The following is an 18940-nucleotide window of genomic DNA, read 5'->3' on the forward strand; positions in this document are numbered from 1 at the left end:
ATACATTTTTATCTACACCCAGATCTCCACAATCAACCATCCCCTTGTCCGCCGCGGGGGGAACCCCCTGGGCCGCCTGGTTCCCGCATATTATCAATTGACTCATTTGGTAAGCGATTATTAATGTTTTTATCATTTGTTTATTGTATAGCTGATGTTTGTTACAAATTTTTATTGCATTACTCTATAGATTGGCAGTCCTGACGAAGCGGCAACCCCGCGAAACTAGTCGACGTTTGACCAATCATTGAAGTGTTTTAATTGTTTTGCAATTTTTATACATTAATAAACTTTTTTATATCATTATGTTTTATGTAATTTCATCAGTACCGAGATAGTCCCTCCCAAACCATTGAGTGGGTGGCGCGGGGTCCAACTTCAGCTACTGGTCCCTCGCCCCCCACTCGCCCCCTCTTTATTAACCAATGATGGGGTACTATTCCTCCCTTTGACACCAATGATGGGGCATTGTTACCAACGCCAGGACATTTTCTACTCCTACTGGCCACAGTTCTGCTCTCTAAAGATAATCAGTACTTGCACCTACTACTATGTGTCAGGTTTTTGGCCACCAACATGGATCCAAAGATCAGTTACAGATAAATTTACCTGCTGTTGAGAAGGATATTTGGCAAACTTTATCTACATGTAAATGGGCAGCCTTGTAATCAGGGCTGTGGAGTCGGTAGATAAATGTTCCGACTCCGACTCCTCAGTTTTATGTACTTCCGACTCCGACTCCCCGACTCCGACTCCTCTGTATTAATATGCAAATGTATTTTGTACATTCCTTGAGGGAAAGAAACGCAACCTACCACAGGACTACTGGCTGGGAAGCCAACAGTCTACTGTATTGCACAGTTTAAGCAAAAGACAAACACAATGAAAACAAAGTTTTTTATTCTAAAACATGATTTTCCTAGGAGAATCCCATAGTCATGTTTAAAGTTTAAGCCAACAATCGGAGTTTACAAGTTTTTATAGCCTTAGCTAAATGACAGCAGTTTTTCCAATGGTTTACAGCTTCAGTCTTGAACTATTGGCCCTCCATTCCCTTCACTTATACAAGTGTCTCTAGTCCTGCAAAAAACATATTTATTTAATCCCTTATCAGTGAGAGGCTAGGTTACACATGGACGCTGCGTTCCCTGTAAAAGCAGAACACAACACTATGGAAAGTATAAGTATTGCAGCTCCTAATTGTGCGTTGCGTGCCATATAGTGAAGCACATGAAAAGCATGCTTCTTCACGGTCACTTAACGTGTTCGTTTTGCGGTTACGTGAGGCACTGCATGCATTGGTCTTTATTCTTACAGTAGAGAAGTCATTAATTATAACTTTTTGTGAATTGGGACATTTAAACTTGCTTTTTTTTTTTTAATTCCAATCTAAATTTAGTAGGAGTCGGAGTCGGTGCATTGTTTGCCGACTCCGACTCCAGGTACCCAAAATTTCCCTCGACTCCGACTCCACAGCCCTGCTTGTAATGCTTACATTTTAATGTGTTTTTAGATACACAAACATTGTGCCTTTTAGGCTAACCCAGGACATCAGTGCTACAGAACCACGGTCACCGCTTAGCCACAGATTAATTCCCCAAATGACACTGTACATTTAACACTGAAAAATATGTAAAAAAAAGTATTCAAAAAAATCATTTTTATTTTTGTGTTGTAGTACTGCTCGGTATATTCATTGCCTCAGCCAATGGAATTGAAACAGAAGTTATTCCTCGCAACCCATCGGAAGGCCACCCTGTTCTTATTAATATCATTGGCATCACAGAAGACATACGATTCTCTGAGTGGTACCTTGGAAACAACACTTCTGCTGAAAATCAGATTATAAGGTACAACAATGGAGATGGTTCTCAAAACAAAGGAGCAAAATACTTTACCGGAGCCAACATCTATCCTAATGGCTCGTTGGAGATTCAAAATTTCCAAAAGGAATTAGAGAGTAATTACACCGTATTTATCCAGGGGAGGGCTAATCCATATCAACAGACTGGTAAGTAAGCAGTTCTTTCACATTTTTTGAAAAAAAAAACACAACATTTTAATAAAGATCCTTAAGGCCGCGTACACACGGTCGGTCCAAACCGATGAAAACGGCCTGAAGTCCAGTTTCATCGGTCCAAACCGTCTTGATGGTGCCTGTACAGTTCAATCATTCCACCAATGAAAGTTCTCTGTGAGGGTGCACTACACTGTCCACCATGTAAGGGGTCATTTCTTCTTCCACTGACCACGAATGTGAGGGAGTCCATTTCTGCTGACTGCCATGTAAGGTGACTATTCTTGATTGAACGGCACCAATGCTAAATAGCCCTTCTTCACTGAACACCTCCATGTAAGCTGATTCTTCTCCACTGACCAGCACCAATGTAAGGGAGCCTCTTCCAATGACCACCACCATGTAAGGTAATCCTTCTCCACTGACCAGCACCAATGTAAGGGAGCCTCTTCCAATGACCACCACCATGTAAGGTAACCCTTCTCCACTGACCAGCACCAATGTAAGGGAGCCTCTTCCAATGACCACCACCATGTAAGGTAACCCTTCTACACTGACCAGCACCAATGTAAGGGAGCCTCTTCCAATGACCACCACCATGTAAGGTAACCCTTCTCCACTGACCAGCACCAATGTAAAGGGAGCATCTTCCAATGACCACCACCATGTAAGGTAACCCTTCTACACTGACCAGCACCAATGTAAGGGAGCCTCTTCCAATGACCACCACCATGTAAGGTAACCCTTCTACACTGACCAGCACCAATGTAAGGGAGCCTCTTCCAATGACCACCACCATGTAAGGTAACCCTTCTCCACTGACCAGCACCAATGTAAAGGGAGCCTCTTCCAATGACCACCACCATGTAAGGTAACCCTTCTACACTGACCAGCACCAATGTAAAGGGAGCCTCTTCCAATGACCACCACCATGTAAGGTACCGGTAACATTTCTCCACTGACCACTTTGTAAGGGTGAACCCTTTAATTTACCACTACAGGTCTTGTCTGACCAATATTATTTTATTTGTTTAATATTACTTGAAACCATTGGGGGGTTAAACATACTAGGTACCCCAAAATTCCTTATTGTTTTTTTTTCAAAAGTTGTAGATATACTTTTAGAACACTAATCACTAATGTACCATCAGCTGTAGATATCATTTTGACTGGGTGTTTCCTGAGAGCGAAAAGATAAAAGGTAGAGGCAACGATGTACCCTGGCCTAGACCAACAAGGCCTAGGGCAGCACTTCTAATTTTGACTGTCCTATCAGCCTGGACCACAAACCTTCCTCACTGTGCTATATGTTTGCTGCACCATTGGCATGATTATATCTTCTTCTTAGTCCTCTTCATAAAATTTTCAGAAATGTGTGTGTGAAGGATGCTTCAGTTTAAATTCTCCCTGCTTGGTTAATGCTGTGTTAGAAGGTGATTTCAGGTGTGACTCCCTCTGCTAACAGGCTGTTGAAATGTTAATTGATCTAGTGTGTTGTGTGAAGAAGCCCTGTGGTTACTGTTTACTGTGATTAGAAGGGGCTCAGGTTAATTATTCTGATTGCTTCATTGTGGTCAGGCTGTCTAGATAATGTATTCTGTTACACCTAGTAATTAACTCCACTGATGTCATTATCTAAAGAAAATGTGTTTTCAGAATCGGCTCCGAAATGAGTGCCCATGATCTGTATGGAAGCCCCAGTGTGAGGGGGGCGGAGATTTGTCATTGTAACAGTTTTGGAAATTACATATAAGCTGTGTGTTATACTATTAAAGTCTGTCTGGTTCCAGCATTCAGCCTTGGCTCATGTGTGGATGATTCTGGGATGTTCTGTTATGGGAAGAAGGGACTGTTTGACGGGGATATCATACCAATACCGTCACAGTGTGCTTAACCACTTCCCGACCTCCTCATGTACATATACGTCAGCAGAATGGCACGGACAGGCACATGTACGTACCTGTACGTCCTCTGCTAGACGTGGGTGGGGGGTCCGATCGGGACCCCCCCCCGGTACATGCGGAGGTCGGGTCCGCTCGGGGAGCGATCCGGGACGACGGCGCGGCTATTTGTTTATAGCCGCTCCGTCGCGATCGCTCCCCGGAGCTGAAGAACGGGGAGAGCCGTATGTAAACACGGCTTCCCCGTGATTCACTGTGTCGGTGCATCGATCGCGTCATTCCCTTTATAGGGAAGACACGATCGATGACGTCATTCCTACAGCCACACCCCCCTACACTAGTAAACACACACAAAGTAAACCCTAACTCCTACAGCGCCCCCTGTGGTTAACTCCCAAACTGCAACTGTCATTTTCACAATAAACAATGCAATTTAAATGCATTTTTTGCTGTGAAAATGACAATTGTCCCAAAAATTTGTCAAAATTGTCCGAAGTGTCCGCCATAATGTCGCATTCACGGAAAAAATCGCTAATCGCCGCCATTAGTAGTAAAAAAAATAAAAAAAATAAAAATGCAAAAAAACCATCCCCTATTTTGTAAACGCTATAAATTTTGCGCAAACCAACCGATAAACGATTATTGCGATTTGTTTTACCAAAAATAGGTAGAAGAATACGTATCGGCCTAAACTGAGGAAAAAAAAAAATTTTATATATGTTTTTGGGGGATATTTATTACAGCAAAAAGTAAAAAATATTGCATTTTTTTCAAAATTGTCGCTCTATTTTTGTTTATAGCGCAAAAAATAAAAACCGCAGAGGTGATCAAATACCACCAAAAGAAAGCTCTATTTGTGGGGAAAAAAGGACGCCAATTTTGTTTGGGAGCCACGTCGCACGACCGCGCAATTGTCTGTTAAAGCGACGCAGTCCCGAACTGTAAAAACCCCTTGGGTCTTTAGGCAGCAATATGGTCCGGGGCTTAAGTGGTTAAAGTAGAACTCTAGGCAACACTTTTTTTTTTTTTTCATTTTGGATAGAGTAAGGGAGGGTTATAGCCCCTGTCAGTTTATTTTTTAACATCCATGTCCCATTGGAGAGATTTCCCTTCACTTCCTGCCCCATAGCCAAACAGGAAGTGAGAGGAAATCTATACAAATTAAGGGAATCTATTGCCCCATACCAGGCCTTAACAACTAGTGTCCCCCACTGGAAAAAAGGAGTGTGGCTTTGACAGGAAGGGGTGGGTCATATTTAAATTAGGGGGTTCACGAGTTTAGTCAGGCCTAGGGCAGCACAAAACCTAAATACACTACTGGGTAAAGGCAGGCTGATAAAGATATTGCAAAAGTTTTGACTTTTAAGACATGTTAAGGGTATGTTTTGCAATTACACTTATGCCCTGTACATATGATCAGGCTTTTGCCTGGCCAAACTCACATCGGAATTCCATCGGAGTAAAAGAGAACATGTTCTATATGTAAACTCTGCATGGCAGGTCGACATATGTCTGGACAGGCATGTGGTGCCCAAGCGGGTGATCTTTTGGCCACGCGAGATACAAGCTTGAGACATATGTTCCAAATAGTAGCGGTGCGATCTGATGCACTCGTCTCAAAAAAGGCCCACACCAAAGAACTTTTGGAATAACGCTGAGATGACTCCATTGTTGCCATCATTTTATTGATTTCATTGACTCTCCAATTTTGAACTTTGTGTTATTCATTTATTACCTGGTTTACTTTGCACTTTATGCATCTATGATAGAAATTTATTTGTCACCATTATATGTGCATTTTTCTACCATTATTATGAATTATTATTCACGTACTGTTTTGACTTCAATGTCATCATTTATTGTATCAGAGCGCTACACTTTCTTGTCCACATAAGATTGGTATAAATAGTCGCGTGCACCACAAATTTGCAATCTTGATTCCAAAACACTGGTGCCGGGCCAAAATCTGCGATCTTTGCATGGTTGGCGCTGTCCAGGATGATGTTTTCTTTAGATCTCTGTGAGAAGAAGGAACATACAGTAAGTTGTGTGTTAGAGAGGAGAAAAATAGTGTGTTTGTATGAAAATGTACACATACACACAAAAAAAATCACTTATGGGTCGAATCTTAGGGTGCAATATCTACGCTGACCGCTAGGTGGCGCTTCCATTGCGGTCGGCGTAGAACATGCAAATGACTAGTTACGCCGATTCACGAACGTACGCTTGCCCGTCGTAGTGAATTTACGTCGTTTCCGTAAGAGATACGCGGCGTAAAGATAAACATGCCCCCTAGGTGGCGTATCCAGTGTTAAGTATGGCCGTCGTTCCCGCGTCGCAATTTGAAAATTTTACGTCGTTTGAGTAAGTCGTCCGTGAATGGCGCTGGACGGCATTTACGTTAACGTCGAAACCAATGACGTATTGCGACGTAATTTCGCGCAATGCACGGCAGGAAATTTCGAGACGGAGCATGCGCAGTACGATCGGCGCCTAATTTAAATGATCCACGCCCCCTACATGGATCATTTGAATTAGGCGGGCTTGCGCCGGTGGACTTTACGCTACGCCGCCGCAAGTTTACAGACAAGTGCTTTGTGAATCAAGCACTTGCCCGTAAAACTTGCGGCGGTGTAACGTAAAGAAGATACGTTACGCCGCCGCATTTCTACGAGAATCTGGCCCTTAGTTTTGAAAAAAAGAAAAAAAAAAGTTATTTTCTTAATTTTCAAAAATAAATGAGAACTGTAAAATACTCACCATGCCTCTTAGCAATTACCTTGGGGTGTCTACTTTCCAAAATGGGTGATTTTTTTTTTTTTTTGTGCTATCTGTACATTTCAGGGCCTTCATAACTGTGATAGGTAGTGAGGAGTAAAATCATAATTTTACGCCTTTAGAAAGCCTGAAGGCGGGGCTTGGTTTTCGGGGTCCCGTATGCGGCTAGGCTCCCAAAAAGTCTCACACATGTGGTATCCCTATACTCAGGAGAAGTAGCAGAATGTATTTTGGGGTGTAATTCCACATATGCCCATGGCATGTTTGAGCAATATATCATTTAGTGACAACTTTGTGGGGAAAAAAAGTGTAATTTTCCCGAAAATTTTGGTAAAATATAAAGTATTCCATGAACTCAACATGCCTATCGCCAAATAGCTTGGGGTGTCTGCTTCCCAAAATCGGGTCATTTGTGGGGGTTTTGAACTGTCCTGGCATTTTATGTACAACATTTAGAAGCTTATGTCACACATCACCCACTCTTCTAACCTTTTGAAGACAAAGCCCGTTCTGGCACTTTTTGTTTACATAAAAAAAAAAATTTTGCAAGACAATAACTTTGAACCCCCAAACATTATATATATATTTTTTAAAGCAAAGGCCCTACAGATTAAAATGGTGGGTGTTGCAATTTTTTTTTCACACAGTATTTGCGCAGTGATTTTACAAAACGCAATTCTTTTGAAAGAATTTATTTTTTTAATTGTTTTATTTTAATGCACTAAAACACACTATATTGCCCAAATGTTTGATGAATTAATAAAGATGATCTTATGCCGAGTACATGGATACCAAACACGACATACTTTAAAATATCACACAAATGTGCAGCGGCGACAAACTACATACATTTTAATTATTATTTATTTTGCTTTTTTCTATTATTTTTAAACTGTTCCTTTCCTTTTTATTTATTTTTATCATTTTTATTGTTATCTCAGGGAATGTAAATATCCCTTATGATAGCAATAGGTAGTGGCAGGTACTCTTTTTTGAAAAATTTGACCCTAGATCTCTCCTCTGCCCTCAAAGCATCTGACCACACCAAGATCGGTGTGATAAAAGGCTTTCCCAATTTTCCAATGGCGCTGTTTATATCCTGTATATATCCTGTAAAACCTAAGTCATGAAATGCTCGTAGCTTCCAGTTTCTTAGGCCATAGAGATGATTGGAGCCGTTCTGGTCTCTGATCAGCTCTATGGTCAACTGACAGAACCACTTGCTACATTCTCTGGTTCCCTGTTGGGACAGGAGAGCTCAATAAAACCATGGAAGTGTTTGGGGGGATATGTTCCCTCCCACTGCTTGTAAAAGCAGTCTAGAGGCTAATTAGCTGCTACGATTGCTTTTACATGAAAGCCGACCGCTGGCTGAAAAGAATGATACCAAGATGATACCTAAACCCACAGGTATCATTCTGGTATAACCACTCAAATTCCAGAAACATACCAGTACGGCATACATTGTAATGCTCTTTTTTTCATGAGGGCTGCATGAAAAAAGAGATTGATTGGTGGGTATGCCCACCATTAGAATACCGCCCTTCATCCACCCACTTCTAATGATGGGCATACATGCACCATTTTTATTTTAACTGTGGTGGTGAAATCACCTCCTACAGCACTGGAGTTGCTGATTTACGTATCGTGAGAGCAAACGCTGTTGCTGTCAAAATAAATAAACTTGTGCTGCAGCTGAATGGCATACCAGCTAAGCAAATGATGGTTAACAATAAGACAAAGTAACATTACAGTATAACAATAAGACATACCATACTTGTAAAGCAAATACAATAAAACATAGTAAAACTTTTTTTTTTAATGCAATCTGTGCCTAAAAAATATATGCCGAAGCATGGGGGCAATCCGCCCCTAATGCTAGGGGAAAATCGCCCCTCCACCCCTACCCCCATGCTTCGGCATATATGCTCTTTCTTTTTTTAACTGTGATGGTGAAATCACCTTGTACAGCACTGGAGTCGCTGATTTATGTATCGTGGGAGCAAACACTGTTGCTATCAAGATATATAAATCCGTGCTGCAGCTGAATGGCATACCTGAAAACAGAACAACAGAGAGAGAATAGAGAGAGAACAATAAAACGACAACTATTTTTTTTTTTTTACTTTTTTTTTTTTTACACTTTTATTTGTAACTAACGTCTCGGTTCCAGGTTTGGGTCTCTCAAAATGCGATGGCATCTTGGGAGACGCTGTGAAAGTGTGTCCTAGTCTGTGCAGTGCTGTACCCTACGCTAATACTCCACTAGTGTGTGGTAGCGTTCAAAACATTCACCGATGCAAAGACCAGGATGGTCAGGACAGGAGGGACAATAATACCCCCTCCTATTATACTGCCACTCCTGCTATAGTACAACCCACAGCAGAACGTGACAGCAGGAGAGAGGTATGTGTACATCCTATCACTGAGCACCACTGTCCCTCTATCCACCCATCCACCCCACTGTCCCTCTATTCACCCCACTGTTCCCCCATCCACCCCACTGTCCCTCCATCCACCCCACTGTCCCTCCATCCACCCCACTGTCCCTCCATCCACCCCACTGTCCCTCTATTCACCCCACTGTCCCTCCATCCACCCCACGGTCCCTCCGTCCACCCCATTATGCCTCTATCCACCCCACTGTCCCTCCGTCTACCCCACTGTCCCTCCGTCCACCCCACTGTCCCTCCGTCCACACCACTGTCCCTCCGTCCACGCCACTGTCCCTCCGTTCACGCCACTGTCCCTCCGTCCACCCCACTGTCCCTCCGTCCACCCCACTGTCCTTCTATCCCTCCATCCACCCCACTGTCCCTCCGTCCACCCGACTGTCCCTCTGTCCACCCCACTGTCCTTCTATCCCTCCATCCACCCCACTGTCCCTCCATTCACCCCACTGTCCCTCCATTCACCCCACTGTCCCTCCATTCACCCCACTGTCCTCCATTCACCCCACTGTCCTCCATCCACCCCACTGTCCCTCTATCCACACAATTCACTGTACTTATGACACTGGCTGGGATCAAAGGGTTAAATGTGTACCTAGCTAATGTTACAGTGTAGTGGGGGAAGTGCTTTTACTACTGGAAGACATGGATCACTGTTTCTGCTTTACAGAAACACAGGATCATTGGGCCAGATCCACAAAAGAGATACGCCGACTTAACTCGATTTTTCTAAATTTACACGGCGTGTATCTTTGCGCCCGATCCTCAAAACGAGAAGCGCCTGAAATTCTGGCTTTTCCGTCCTACCTAAAATAATTACACCGGCGCATTCTCGGGCGCAAATTACGCTAGGCACACCGCTTTATTTGATAGGCAAAGATGCAAATGAGGGAGATAGGGCGATCCACAGAATTAAGTGTGTGCGCCGTAGATTACGCCCTGTGCGCACCTGTTAGTTTCCCGGTGGGAATTTACACTTTATAAAAGCAGCCCTAATTTTACACATGCCGTCTGAATGTCTGCTGAAGCAACACCATTCAGGAAGAGCTCAGCACACACACACTTTCAGGACTACAATCTGTCTGCCAAAATGCCAGGACCATCAATGATCCTAGCTGCATTAGTGTCTATAGAGGCACAAAGAAGGAGGAGGGCACAGAGGAGGAGGAGGAGGGCACAGGAGAGGGTATACCGCCCACGCCAAGATTTGTTTGGCATGCCTGCTTCTGAAGTATTCCGCAACGACAGATTTAACCGTGAGGCCATCCTGGAATTAACAACAATACTTCAGGATGATCTGACCAGCCCAACACAACGCTCCCATGCCCTGCAGCCACTCACCAAAGTACTGGCAACTTTGCATTTTCTTGCCACTGGCTCATTCCAACGCACAAGTGGAGGCGTGGCTGGGATGGCACAATCCTCCATCAGCAGGTGTGTGCACCAAGTGGTCCCTGCAATCCTGCGGCGCATGGGAAATCAATTTCAAAAACCCACCCAGGAGGACCAGCGTTTGAAGACCATGACAGATTTCTATCACATTGCCAGATTTCCACGCACCATCGGGGCCATTGATTGTACCCAAGTGGCACTACAACCACCCCATGATACTGAGCACATGTTCCGGAATCGTAAAGGCTGGCATTCCATAAATGTGCAGGTGATCGTAGATGCCCATGGCCTCATCTGGCACGTCTGTGCTAAATTTCCGGGATCCTGCCATGACAGTTATATTTTCAGGCAAACACAGATCTCCAGAGATTTGGACCAGAACATGTATGGAGACAGCTGGCTGATTGGTGAGTGACATGTGTGTCAGGTATGTCCCCCCCATGATGCTGACATCACAAGGGGCACATGCATGACTAATATCCTCCTGTCTTTTCTCTTACAGGTGACTCTGGATATGCCCTGGGACCCCACCTGATGACCCCATTCAGGAACCCCCAAACCCCAGGAGAGCAACGCTACAACCAGGCGCACATACGTACCCGGGGAGTGGTTGAACGTACATTTGGGCTTATGAAGTCCCGCTTCAGATGCCTGGATAAGTCTGGGGGTACACTGCTGTATTCCCCAGACTTTGTGTGCCAAATAATTGGGGCATGTTGTATACTCCACAACTTTGCCCTCAGAAGGGGACTGCATATTGACTTATGTGATGACCTGACCCCCGACCCAGGCAATACCCCCCCAACCAACTCTACCCGGTCTGCTGAGGGCACAGCAGCCAGGAGACGCCTTGCAGAAGGCATTTTTTCCCAGTAAACGTACATGATTAATGTCACAATAAGAATGTATCTTTTCCCTGTAAATGCACATCAATAAAGTCACAATGATAATGCATGAATGCACACCACTGTGGTTCCTAGCACAGACACATCACATGCACATCTAATTGGATTAGATCCAAGTCCCCCCCCCCCTTTGGGACTTGGGAGCAGTAACGCCACGCCACGCCACGGCTCCAATTATGTCACTGTGCATTCATACACCATTCAGGAACCTGGGATTGCACTTCTCCCTGGTCCTGGGGATCCCTACTCCACCAAAACTGAGGGTGACACCCTTAATTTCTCAGGAATGCCACCCCCCCACATTCACACATCATTCACACACATAAATCAAATCATAAGTACAGAAGACCAAATTAAATAATAAAAATAAAAAAAAGCATAAACAAAAAAACAAAAGTATCCCAGCAAATTAATTAGCGGCGGCGATTGCTACGCCTTGGCTGGGCAGGGGCACGGGCACGGCCACGCCGTCGCGGAGGATGCCCATTGGGGGGGGTGAGCTGGGGAAGGAGGAGCCTCCTGGGGGGGGTGAGCTGGGGAAGGAGGAGCCTCCTGGGGGGGTGAGCTGGGGAAGGAGGAGCCTCCTGGGGGGGTGAGCTGGGGAAGGAGGAGCCGCCCCTGCTGGCCTGCCCTCCATGGCCCCTGCAATGCGAGTGAGACAGGCAGTGAGGGCAGCCGCATTGGCCTGGCCAGACCTAGTATTGTCCTGCACAGCCTGGGTCAGGGCACTCAGCTCATGGGCCACGCGTGTTGTGGCGGTCTGTATGTCGTTCAAACATGTAATGACCGCCGTTGAGTTGGTGGCCACATCACCGAGTGCCTCCATCATTTCACCCTGGCTGTGCTCCATCTGCGTAATTTTTTCAAGTATTTTCCCAAGAGTGCGGGTCTGCCGGGCATTGTCCTTCACCACACTGGCCGACAGACGCTCGCCCACAGCCACGGTCTCCTGGGTCGGCCCCCTGGCTGCCGCTGAGTCTTGCGGGCCTGGAGGAGGGGAGAGAGTGACCCTTGTGACTGGAGGCCTGTTGGGGGAGAAGTGGGAGGGGCTACCCCTGATGGTGGCCTGACTGGTGCCAGCCTCAGGGGAAGACTCAAAGGTCATCATATCAGTGGCCAGGAGGACTTCCCGGCCAATCTGCATATTTTCGTCCTCCTCCCCCTCATCATCCTCCTCCCACTCATCCTCCTCCCCCTCAACCTCCTCCCCCTCAACCTCCTCATGAGTGGAGGTTTGGCCAATCCCCTCCAGTGGCGTCTCCAGCTTTCATATTTAGGGGGGGCACATGGGGGGACAGGGACAAAAGTAGGGGGGCCAACTATAAAATGCAATTATATATATTTATCCTGGGGCCTTTACTACGATCCCACTATGGGCCCTTTCATATGTTCTGCAGTGAGCTCCCTTCCTACTATACTGGGGCCCCCCAGGGTGGCAGAAAACAAGAGATATATGTCACCAGCACACCAATAAAATATAAGGGTCCAAAGCAGTGGGAGAACTATCATTGTTGCAAAGGTTGTCTTGCCACTGGGCCCTGGTGTTCTGCCACAGTGGGGATCCCCAGCTGTCCTGGCCCTGCTATTTACAGTGCTGGTCTGGCATCTGTCTCCTTGGCAGCGGCGGCAGTCTATTAGGACCTAGTGCTGGTGACATTATGGGTGCATGCAGGGGAAGGCTGGCACTATTGGTTATAGAGAGCTGAGCCCCCAGCTGGTCACCTAGCAGCAGTAATGCTGTATAACCTTCTCTGTTGACATGCTGATCGGCATGTGATCCAGGTGATGCTCCCAGTCAGATCTAATAAACACAGTAATTATTAGCATCAAGAGTACAACCACATAAATATAATCAACCGTATGATCAGCAGCCATGTGGGCTCTATGCCTGTAAAGTGTGGGCTTTGATCAATAAAATCACTGATATTTATGACTAGGATTTGACTTAGGCCGGGTACACACGGACAAACATGTATGGTGAAAGCGGTCCGTCGGACCGTTTTCACCATACATGTCTGCCAGAGGGCTTCTGTACGATGGTTGTACACACCATCGTACAGAAGTCCGCGCGTAAACAATACGCGGGGCGTGTCCGCGGTGTCGCCGCGTCGATGACGCGGTGTCGCCGCGACAATGACGCGGCGACGTGGGCGGCCCGCCTTTAAAATGCTTCCACGCATGCGTCGAAGTCATTCGACGCATGCGAGGCACGGCGGGCGGCTGGACATGTACGGTAGGTCTGTACTGACGACCGTACATGTCCGAGCGGGCTGAATTCCAGCGGGCTGTTTTAAAACAAGTCCAGGAATATTTGTCTGCTGGGAAAAGGCCCGGCGGGCAAATGTTTGCTGGAATTCGGCCCGCTCGCGCCCACACACGACCAAACATGTCTGCTGAAACTGGCCTGCGGGCCAGTTTCAGCAGACATGTTTGCTCGTGAGTATGGGGCCTAAGAGCATCACCTGGATTGCATCCCGATCAGCATGTCAGAGAAGGGTCCACTGCTGCTAAGCAACCTGCAGGGAGCTCAACTGTCTACAACCAATAGAGATGGGCTCGGGTGTGTTTGAAATCCCACGTGCCCGATCATGCCAGGAAGCCGACACTCCACAGTGCTAATCAATGTATGGGCTGCCTAAGAGCTAAGACCAGCCATAGACAGTTTAAATCCCAGCTGGTTCAGCAGAAACTGGCTGAGATTTGAACCATTAATGAGCAGATTCTCTTATAATTATCACTAGTGGTTGCTGTATAGCCACTGGTGATAATCACTGTTTTTTCGGGAAAATATAATTGCTGGGCAGGAGGGATATTCCCCTGTCACCACTGTCTGTTGATGGGGGAATCATGCAAGTTTCTTTCCTGCAATCTGTGGATGCAGGAAAGAAATTTGCACCGTATATTATCTGCCTAACTGAAAGTGAAAGTAAATTGTGAATGTTTTGAAAGAACAGGAGAGGGGAGGGAGACAGATGGGGGGAGAGAGAAGGGATGGAGATAATGTAGTTCAGTGATTACAGTGTACTGCAGTCTGCAGTGCACACACTTAAACACGGTCCAGGCTAGAATATCTGGTTGTGTGAGCGCTCGCATTATGCAGTGATGGCGAGCAGAGGGAGGGGGAGGAATCCCCTGCAGAGCTGACTGGGGACGCTCTCCCTCTCGGGGAGCAAAATACAAAAATTGCAAAAAAAAAAAAAAATTTTTTTTTTTTGGAGGGGCACATGGTGGGGCACAGCATGATGTTGGGGGGGTCAGGGCCCCCTCTGGCCCCCCCTAGGGACGCCCCTGATCCCCTCCCCTGGGGAATCCTGCCCTTCTTGTGACTCATCATCAGCCTGTCTTGGGGGTGGTGCTGCAGCCTGGCCCGATGGGCCTGCAACCTCCTGGCCTGCAACCTCCTGGCCATCTGTGGAGGACACAAAACAATCACATGTTTGAGGAACCACACACTTGGCACATCTTCCCTTCCCCCACCCACACATGCTAATCAACAGAGAATAAACCAAAAAACCTACCTGTCCTCCTAGGAACATCTGACGTATAGCCAGGCAGGCCCACCACCTGCTGTGGGTGGAAACACTGGGCCACTGCCCATTCCTCCTCCGTCAGTCTGACTGGGCAGGGTCCCCCTCCTCCAGTGCCCCTGGTATGGGCGTCGATCCTTGCCATCTTATTCCGGACGACGCTCCTCAGATCATTTATTTTTTTCTGTATGCCAGCGGGGGTCCTGGTCCCCAAATTGATCTGGTCAGTGATTTTTTTAATAAGCTGCCTCCTCCTGGCCGGGGTGGTGTTCTGGCTCTCAGGGCCATGCAGAAATCGCCCATATTTCACAATGCCCCGAGCAAGAATTTGCTTCTCTCCCAGGGTGAAATTAAGCTTCCTGCGTTTGGGGGGCATCACATACACCACCCAGCAACAATAAACACACCCGACAATCAATCTACAATACACACCCAAAAACCAGACAAAAATATACACCACAAAAAACTAACCAAAATCTAAACACACAAGGACACAGCTAATAGTAATTCAAAAACAAACACGCACCAACAAACAAACAAAAAACAAACACCAAAAAACAATCAGCAAAAACACTAACAAACAAATTAAATAAAGACACTTCGCAAAAACAAACAACAACTAGACTCTCCACTCCTCAAACACTTTTCTCACAAACACAACTTACCAACACACAAACAAACAGAGCAGAAGCAAATTGCTCATGGAAGGGGAACAATGGGATATACTTTTGCAAGGGAAGTGTGTGTGTGTGGTGCTTTTTACACACAGGGCGATCCTCAAACTAAGTACACTTGGCCTTTTACCTATCTCACTGATTGCGCCGAGACCAGTTCTGCACATGCCCAGTGAGGTCCCGATTCGTGCGCGCATGCGCAGTACGGCCGGCGCCTCATTTGCATGGGGTCACGGCTCATTACAATGAAGCACGCCCACTTCCTTCCCACTTGCAAAAACCACGCCTCACGCCTCTGAATTTAAGTTACGCTGGCGCAAATTTAGACGCAAATGCGCTGTGGATACGGCACTTACGACACCAACTTAGGGCAACGTAACTTAAATGACATAAGTTAGGACAAACTAAATTTGCACCGCTGGCTGAGGATCTGGCCCATTGTCTTCTGTGCTCACAGAATGACAATCATGTTGGAATGAGAACAATAATTCTAGCACCAGAGCATTGCCTCTGGACAATTTTAGGTTCTGTAATTTGTCGCCATTTCACAGGTATGCACACTTTTATATCTTCTTGTTTGGTATCAAATTACTTGTCGTATCATCTTTTATATTTTATCAAACATTTGGGTACAGTGGAACCTTGGATTACAAGCATAACCTGTTCCAGGAGAATGCTCGTAATCCAAAGAACTCGCATATCAAAGCGAGTTTACCCATTGAAGTCAATGGAAACGAAAATGATTTGTTTCCGCATTGACTTCAATGGCATGCAATACCGCGTGTGTGCCGGGTCTGGTTACCGGTCACCTGATTGGCTGAAGTGACAGGCGCTGTGATTGGATGCCTATTGTCCAATCATAGCAGAGATGACATTGAGGACTCGGAGGGAGCGTGGAGGAGGACAGCACTGACCCAAAAAAAGTGCCGGGGGGGGGGGGGGACTGTCTGCATTTGAGGGGGCAAACTGACGGCAATTTATGGGCACAGTGGCGACAATTGATGTGTTTGGGTTTTTTTCAGTTTGCGCACCCCCAAAAATTTTGAGCATCAGCCGCCATTGGTGGAACATGGGGAAGAGAAGGGTTGAGCTGTGGGGTTGGGGGGTGACCTGTGTGTAGGGGAAGGAGCGGGTGACCTATAGACAGGTGGGAGACAGTGAGCTTTAGATGGGGAGGGAAGGTGAGCGAGGATGACCTCCCTGACGGGAGGGGGTGGGAGTTAAGCCAGTGTTTCTCAATTCTAGTCCTCAGGCCCCACCAACAGGTCAGGTTTTCAGGATTTCCATTATTTTGCACAGGTGATTTGATCAGTTTCACTGCCTTAGTAATCACCACAGCCTTTTCATCTGAGGGAAATCCTGAAAACCTGACCTGTTGGGGGGGCCTGAGGACTGGAATTGAGAAACACTGCTTTAAGCTTTGAATAGGGATGCTAATATTTTTTTCTGCACACTTAGACCCCTATCACACTGGGGCGCTGTTAGGCCCGGGCTTAGGGGGCTGGAGCCCCGAATGGGTCCCCGTAAAGCCCCGAGTTCTGGGCATTTAGCTTGCCATTGTTAGCCCCGAGTCCTGCCGATTGCGATAGCAGGCTGGCTGGTCCCGCCTTCTGGAGCCCAACGCCTATGATGGACGTCCCATTGATCCAATGCCGAGACCGTAGGACCTGTGATCAGGGCCAGATTAAGAACATCATGGGCCTGGTGCTGAGGATTTTGGTGGGGCCTTTTAGGCTGCATTCACACCTCCGCGACAAGTAACGCCGCGTACGCGGCGTATTTTGCCGCGAATAGTGTAACTTTTTTTTTACAAATCCTTCCTATTGCTTTGTATGGCCGAACGCCAATGCCGCCTGAAAAAAAGGGTCCGGGACTTTTTTTCATGCCGCAGGTGTACGGCGTCTATGAGATGTGAACCATCTCATAGACAGCAATGGGAATTCTCCCCTCCAGCGGCACGAGCGGCCGGCGTCGGGCGTTTTGTCTCGGAGGTGTGAATGGGGTGTAATAAATAATAAATAAATGCGTGGGAATGACATGAACGCAGCCCAGCCAAGGCAAGTGACCAAAGGCACAGAACCCAGAAGGAAGACCGGGTGAAGATGGAAGTGCCCGGGCCCCGCCTGATTCATCGCAGCACTGGAGGGCTCAGTCTGAAAATTGAAGTGTACACTAATGTGCTAATATGCTGTGCATACTTGTACGTTGTGGCATAACCTACCCCAGGGCCTCTAAAAAGTAGTAATGTCAGGAAAGTTTACTACCGCTTTATTATCACAGGATCCCAGGAGCCTCTCATGGGGCCCCCTACTGACCCGGTGGACGGTGGCCCTTGGGCATTGCCTAAGTGCACAGTTGCCAACATTTAAACAATATTTTCAGGGCCACTTTTTTATATAAGTGCTATATTTAGAGTAGCTGAGATCCCCGATGTTCCTCTATACATCATAGTAGTAATCACAAAATTAAATTACTAATAATGGGGCAGAACAAATATGAGAACTTATATTTCCTTTAGTTGAACTAACAAAAGTGTGTCCATTCTAGAGCTGGTAATATTGAGGATATTCAGTATAATTTTAAAGAACTGTTTTTGTGGGTAAGCGACATAGGGGAGGAGTATGGACGGTATATAAGTGGGAAGTATGTGCAGGTGAGGGAGAGGAATGTGGAGGGTCTAACAGTGGGCACTATGTACAGGAGAGGAGTACAAAGGGTACGGAAAAAAGCACTATGTACAGGAGAGGAGTGTGAAGGGTATGACAATGGGCAGTATGTACAGGAAGAGTGAGGGGGTATGACAGAGGGTAGTACGTACCAGAGAGAAGTGTGGAGGGTATGATGGGGCAGTATGTACAGGAGAGGAGTGTGGAGGGTATGACAGTGGGCAGTATGTACAGGAGAGGAATGTAGACGGTATGATAGTGGGCTCTATGTATAGGAGAGGAGTGTGGAGGGTATGACAGTGAACACTATGTATAGGAGAGGAGTGTGGAGGGTATGACAGTGGGCACTATGTATAGGAGAGGAGTGTGGAGGGTATGACAGTGAGCAGTATGTACAGGAGAGGAGTGTGGAGGGTGCGACAGTGGGCACAAAGTACAGGAGAGAAGTGTATGACAGCAGGCACTATGTACAGGAGAGGAGTGTGAAGGGTATGACAGTGGGCGCTATGTACAGGAGAGGAGTGTGGAGGGTATGACAGTGGGCACTATGTACAGGAGAGGAGTGTGTAGGGTATGACAGTGGGTACTATGTATAGGAGAGAAGTGTGGAGAGTATGACAGTGAGCACTA

General features: G+C 46.5%; 1 protein-coding gene across 3 annotated transcripts in view; it reads left to right on the forward strand.

The window, feature by feature from the left end:
• The window catches only part of LOC120916466 (carcinoembryonic antigen-related cell adhesion molecule 10-like), a 107014-nt gene that overhangs the window by 20631 nt on the left and 67443 nt on the right, over positions 1-18940 (forward strand). For all 3 annotated transcript variants that reach the window (XM_040327447.1, XM_040327446.1, XM_040327445.1), the window contains exon 2: positions 1679-2011. In XM_040327447.1, coding sequence (XP_040183381.1) covers positions 1679-2011 — 333 coding nt within the window. The remainder of the gene's footprint in view (positions 1-1678; positions 2012-18940) is intronic.

This window comes from Rana temporaria, chromosome 10 (genome assembly GCF_905171775.1).
Source record: "Rana temporaria chromosome 10, aRanTem1.1, whole genome shotgun sequence".
Classification (NCBI taxonomy): domain Eukaryota; kingdom Metazoa; phylum Chordata; class Amphibia; order Anura; family Ranidae; genus Rana; species Rana temporaria.